This window comes from Punctularia strigosozonata, assembly GCF_000264995.1.
Source record: "Punctularia strigosozonata HHB-11173 SS5 unplaced genomic scaffold PUNSTscaffold_18, whole genome shotgun sequence".
Classification (NCBI taxonomy): domain Eukaryota; kingdom Fungi; phylum Basidiomycota; class Agaricomycetes; order Corticiales; family Punctulariaceae; genus Punctularia; species Punctularia strigosozonata.
In genome coordinates this window covers 382,445-389,095 of record NW_006767450.1, presented here as the reverse complement: position 1 = coordinate 389,095, position 6,651 = coordinate 382,445, and the positions used below count along the sequence as shown (strand labels likewise).

Below are 6,651 nucleotides of genomic sequence, written 5' to 3'. Positions count from 1 at the left end.
ATCTGAGCCTGTACAACTGCTGGCACAGGGGCAATCTCCCATTCAAGAAGTCACATGTACAGACACAGTAGATAGCATATGTTCATTATCGGCACTGCTACATCTTGCCACATGTACAACCATATATCTGTGGAACACCTCCCGAAGAACACTGCGAGACTGATGATGAGTGGGATAGCGAATGGAAATGGCTTTGTGTATGGATTGCGCCGAGCGTTGTGTTTGAATGGAAAACGAGTTGATGACGTGGCCATGCCGCATTTCACATGAACGTGATGGAAGGTGGATTAGGTGACGGAGAAGTGCTTGAAGCAGTGCAAAACCTGGGATGTGAGGGTGGCATGACAGTGGCTGCATTGAACGGCGTGATGAGAATGAGCATAGGGCGATACAAAGTATAATGACTCACCAAGATATCAGTGCCCCCCCCACTCGATTGTTCCACCGTGTACAACTCCCTTTTGAGTGCACCCGCCAGTCTACCATGCCGTCTCTATCGGACACGGGAGATGAAAGAATATGTTGTGGCCGATGGCATTGGCACCAGAAACTGTCATCGCACAGAGCCGCGATGAGCTCGATGCATAGCGAGTCCAGTCGGGAAGCACTGTGGTCATGTGCTGGCGTTCAGAGGCAGGACACTAGAGTTGGGAGGGGGTGAGTAGGAGCAGGGAGTATAGCCTACGTCACTCACTGATGGGACTATGATCCGCCCCGGCGTGCCCTTCAGTTAAAGGATGGCGAGGGGCACATAACCCGATGTTCAATGTTTGAGGCCCTTGATGAATGTGCTGCACAGTGTCAGAGTATGCACTGGAGATCCTAGGAGTGGCGCAGATCCCTCGGGATGGCGGTGGAGATGCTGTTGCACAAGGCAGGGAGGCAACTGAGTATATATACGACGTACAAAGGAAAATATACATACCTGTCGCACAAGGCAGGGAGGCAACTGAGAGAACAAGTCTGGGTTGCTCCCTGGTGCAACAGGTGACTATATAGTAGCTGAATAATCCATCAGCGCAATGAGAGATAGTCCAATGAGAGAAGGGGAGGGTCCTCGGAGCACATGACTCGTGGAACGGAGGGCCGCACGTTGTGCAGAGGTCCTAGGAGACCCGAAAGGATAGAAAAATGTATGGGGGCTCCTAGGAAGCCTGAACGAGTAGGAGGAGCATCTAGGAGCTCCTAGGAAACCTGAAAGGGTAAAAGGAGCGTGTGGGGAATGTGAGGAAACAGAGAAAAAGAAATACTGGAGGCGTGCCATGACACACGGCAGTCTCTGGGTGTCTTCTTTCCACCGCGCTCTCGTGCTCGCTTGCTGTTGTGTGAACCCATGCCCTTGCAAACAATTTAGCCAGGAAGAACTTCGGAGAAAGAGAAGCCTGAGGTCGATGACACGGAGGTATGTGACAGCACTGGGCCGCCACAAGCCGGGTATAACGAGTCCAGTTGTGAAGTGTCATGGTTTATGCACAGGTGTTCGGAGGTGGGACACTAGAGTCAGGAGGGGGTGAGTAAGAGCAGGGAGTATAGCCTACGTCACTCACCGATGGGACTACGATCCGCCCCAGCATGCCCTTTGGTTAAAGGACGGCAAGGGGTGCATAACCCGATGTTTGACGTTCGAGGCCCTTGATGAACATGCCGTACAGCGGTCTCCCTCGCTTTCTCACGCTCAAGATTTGCACTGCCTGCTACACATCCTGTACTGTGTGCTATGCGACCTGGAATCTCCCGGTATCTGTTGCAGCGCCCAACCCCCCACCATGCGCGATTGCCCTTGAATAACATGTCAGATGTGTGCCACCTTCGACGTCCTTCATTACCACCGTTGCTCACGTTGTGGCCTTCGCTGGGGCTATGCACTGCCACCGATCTAGACTATCCAGCCGGTGGGTAGCCATGTGTTTCTGTGGGTTGGTTTGATTTGACAGTTTGTACTGCAAGCGTGTACAGCTTACGCAGTGGGCTTTTCCTCATATCGTGTATGTACTTGGTGAAATGACACGGTCGTGTGGTATACGTGCCTGCACGTTGGTGTAGGCTTCTGCCACATTCTGTGTACACCTATGCAGGTTCCATCTTACTGCGTGTACAACTATGCCATGAGAGACCCTACAACCCCTGTGTACACTGTAGGAGCCGTGTATACTACAAGATCATGAATGGTGTGAGCTTGTACACGAGATAGCATGTGCTCATTACCTGATGCTTGAACCATGATGATTTGCAGTGAGGTTGTATATAGATGGCACCCAGCATTGAGTTCTGATGACAGCGTGCTGAGTACAACTAGGCTATGGTGCTCAGCACTTCAAAGGAGCTCAAGAGACGATGGAAAGAAATCATTTTTGTTTGGTCACTTCGGAGATACAAGTGTGATGGTCAGTATTAGGATGATGAGTTGCATACATTTCTTATGCATAAATACAAGCCAGTCAATCTGGGTCACACTAGTGCAGGGCTCAGTTCATATGGCTTCATAAAGTCTCAAAGGCTCAGGGAAGAAATTACAGAGTACATCTATACCTGGATCATGCCAAGGGCTCTCCGGAGTATTGCATCGCCCGGAGGGGAAACACGTAATGACCCTAGCCACAGCATGGTTCAAGTTAGGCTGCATCGTGACCTGCGAGTTAGATACATTAGTAATGTCATGGTATGAGTACAATATTAGCTCACTGGTTGACGACATGAGGGACAGCTGTATTCTGGCATCGAACGAACATGCAATACCGTGGACAAGACAATCCGGAGCACTGGGGAGAGTAACATATTGACTTTGATGTCATCAGCTACATGTTGCAGACTTTCCGGAATGGCAAAATTATTGAATGCCTGAAGGTGACGGATTTGTGCTGGTTCGTAAATAGGTAGACCGTGAATCCTGCAATACCTTGCAAGGAGTTCGCGAACCACGTGGCGATGCAGCTCTGACAGAAGCTATGGCCATACTTGAGGCTGAAGAAGATATGAGCTTGTAAATTCATTCAAGATGTTGCAGTACCTACATGACAGGATATCTGATGATTTGCATGCATATTTGGCACTGCAGGTCTTCCTCAATCTGGGATAGCATCTGTACGAGGGGCTGCAGGTGCTGACGGGCCTGCATCAGCTCACCCCGTGCTTGTAGCAACACCTTTTGTGCAACGTCAGCGTGTTCCTGAGCCTGGACACTCTCCTCCTGCACAGCGGCCACCGCTTTCCTGGCCTCAACGGCTTCGTCCTTGGCTACCTCGAGCTGGATGCTCCTGTCCTCATAGTCGGCAAGACCAAACAGCGGCAACTGGAAACATGTCAGCAGATGAGCACGAAGCCACAGAGAAGCGTGGGCAAGGGGCCTTACCGTGCAAATGTGGCGAGCAGGTAGACTGGAGTGTTCAACTGTGGTTGCTGTGATTGCAGTGGAGATCGTAGCTGCCACGGAGCAAAAGTCCACAATTTTGGTAGTGACCACAGCTTTCTGGGAGCAGGAACCCGCAGTCTCCGTGATCCCACCCTGGCGGTCATCAGGTCAGTCAAGGCAAGGTCGTGTGGTGGCATATTGCATACCACGTCGCTGGAACAAGAGTCGGAGGAGACGCTCGAGCAGACAAAATAGTTGCTGTCGTCCGAGGAAACATAGGTCGCATCGGCCAAGTAGCTTGTCGGAAGGCCAGCTACCACGCCAGGGCGGAGATCATCCTCACAAGTCATGACAATCGATGGGGTGCGAGCTGTGACAGCCCAGGTACAGGGGCAATGTCACGTAATTGGAGGGCTGCCCCTTGCTCTGTAAGATGCCATAACATCACCGTCAGAAGAGGTGACGTGACCGCGGCGGGTGGTTCGAGCCGCGCCATCAACCAGCAGGGATGATCGAGCTCGACGCAAACATTCAGCGGACATAGTTGATGGAAATGATCCTTGCAATCAATGCTTGAGATGGTGAGGGCATTCAACGCGATGAGCTAAAGTGAGTGTACATGGAAGCATACTTGAGCGGTACGAAAAGCACAATAGACAGAGATGGGTGTCAAGGGCAATATTCTAAGACAAAAAGACAAGTTAGGCTCACCATCGATTCATTGCCTATGCCACAACACCACATTCCCATCAAGAACGGTCACCGTCCAGCCACAATAAAATGTGGATGCTGAACACGGCAGCAACGTGGAGAGCCATATCGTGTTTGGTCAGAGCCGCGCAAAGACAATTGGAGTTGGGACTTCCGTTGGTTGTTCCATGACACAGAAATGGTTGGAAAAACTCTAACGGTGCACGTTTACTCCCAAATGCATCAGGAGCAATGACTGCTTCAACCAAGAGGTCACCTAAGATATCCATTCCCAAACACGCGGTGACGCAGGCTGGCCGGACATAAGTACACGAAGCCGGGGTGGGCCAATACGATGATGACAGCAATTTTAGTGTGACGCTTGGGTCATCAACGAGGAGGTTGACCCGACAGGTAACAATCTTGGTGAAACGAGAGGCATAAATTCCCAAGAGAAAGCTGCCAGATGCGAAAGGGAGCTCACATCTGTAGGAGGACATTGTTTTCTTCCTCCTGATGATCTAAGTTCCATTTTCGATGAGCTCTTTGATTTGCATGCACCGTGGAGCCACAGTGTAGTACCTCAAGATACGTCCACTGTCCGAGCTGTGGACAACTATATTGCAGCGATTGCTGCTGGCAGGACAAGCTCCCCTCAGATACAACAGCCGGTAAAATAAGGAACTGGAAAAGGCCAGTGCCCGGCCAGGTACCTTTGCTTTCCCCTCAGCTGAATGACGAGAGTTAACCTCACCGTAAAGAGGGTATGGTGGCCTTGGGTCACGCAATTGGCCTCCTTCCACTCACAGAATGTGATCATGTTTTTTGACCTATCGCTCTTGCCCACCGTGTTCTTCTGCATCAACTCAAGAGCTATTGTGATGTTGTCGAAGAATTCACACAGCACAGGGTCAGATGGCTTGGAGAAGACAGTACGGGCCTTGGTCTTAGGGAACAGATTGTTGAAGGAGTTGCTGGGTCTCCAGTTGCCATTGTTATAGATGCACACCCCTTCTTCCGACCTATACTCTCTGAGCATACCCAGAGAGCTACATGACTTGACCAAGGCTCGTGCCCTTGGCCCTGGCAAAAGTTGTTGTTGTTGTTGTAGTGGGCTGCGCGTGCATGTGGTTATATCCAGTATCTAGTAACGCTGGTGTAGAGGTACGGTGTGTGGCATCGTGAGTGGACTCCGTGCCAGCGTGGCACCGTTTGAAGGCAGGCATGATTGAACGCAACAAGGTGCTATAACGCAAATGTGTGTCATGTGTGAAGTGCCAATGCAGCAAGGTCAGTGACGCAGCCTTTGATGTCTGCAAGCTGGTCCCAAAGACCCGCTGCATCTCCTTTGACATTGGGGGCTGTCTTGGTGTTGCAGTTGGCGCTCCGTCAGAGATAGTGCATGTTACACTTGGGCAGCACGTGGTGTACACCATGTATCTGCATGACCGTACAGAGAGTCAGAGACACACAGTGTAAGTACATATCAGGGAGAGGACGCACCCACAATACTGATTGCCTTTCACCTCCCACCTGGGTAGAGTATAGCGCGCAGACGCATAAACCTCATCTCTGACCTCACGGCTGACAACATTGCAATAGGCAAGACGGTCATCCGTAGAGGCCTCTGTGATGCTAGACAGCCAAGTGCATGTGGGGATGCGCGATCCCGATGCAAGGGTGATAAAGAATGTATGGCGTAGCTACGTGGTCATTCACGGTCGTTTGGCCAGAACTACGGTTGCTGGCAAGAGTCCATGCATGTTTGGCAGGGAGCATGATGTGCATTTACATTTGCAAAGTGACAACACTATGTTCCGAAGTGGCATAAGTATAGGTGTAATAGGAGATATGTGAACGTACCATAATCTGGATAGTGCCAATGTTTGAAGATTGCACTGGGCCCTATGGGACAAGTGAGCCGGATGGAGGTTTGGCACGCAAGGTCATCAGGGGGTTCATCTTGCAATGGTGGGCACAACCGTTACAAATGCACACCCCATCTTCCGACCTATACTCTTTGAGCACTCTCAGAGAGCTACATGACTTTACCAAGGCCCGTGCCCTTGGCCCTGGCAAAAGTAATACACCGTCGTAGTAGTAGTAGTAGGCTGCACATGCATATGGTTATATTCCACAGGGAATTTTTTGTAATATTTTCGGCAGATATAGCTAAGTAAATAGGTTAAGAAATAGATTTTGTATATACTTAGCTATTTTCGCGGTATATTTACCGCTTATATTCTTAGTATTCAGCAAAGGAAATAGTTTTTCTATTTATTTTTCTATTTTCGGCGGAAATTGATGGTCAATTTCGTCCGGAAACAGGGAAAGAAACAGAAAAACTATTTCCGAGGGAAACGGGTAACGGGCGCTGAGCGGGCGATGAGCGGGCCGCTGAGCGCCCGGCCCTCGGGCCGAACAGCTCCTTCGGACTTAGGCGGGGGGCGAGGCTCTGGACTGAGGGCCGCGAAGAGCGCCCGGCAAGGACCGATGGCCACGCGAGGATCGGGCGGCGGTGCAGCCACGCGAGCGGTGCAGCGCCCGTGCGTGAGACAGCGCCCGCTCGGCAAGGACCGGCGCCCACGCGAGCGGGGCTGCGTGAGACAGCG

At 51.2% G+C, this 6,651-nt stretch overlaps 1 protein-coding gene across 1 annotated transcript; it reads right to left on the bottom strand.

The window, feature by feature from the left end:
- Window positions 1-2,795: 2,795 nt before the first annotated feature.
- Window positions 2,796-3,699, bottom strand: PUNSTDRAFT_138731 (uncharacterized protein; the record flags this gene model as incomplete). The annotated part of the gene is made up of 4 exons (XM_007388416.1): window positions 2,796-2,961; window positions 3,012-3,289; window positions 3,350-3,502; window positions 3,556-3,699. The coding sequence occupies 4 exons, from the start codon at window positions 3,697-3,699 to the stop codon at window positions 2,796-2,798; spliced, it is 741 nt and encodes a 246-aa protein (XP_007388478.1).
- Between the last annotated feature and the right edge of the window lie 2,952 nt (window positions 3,700-6,651).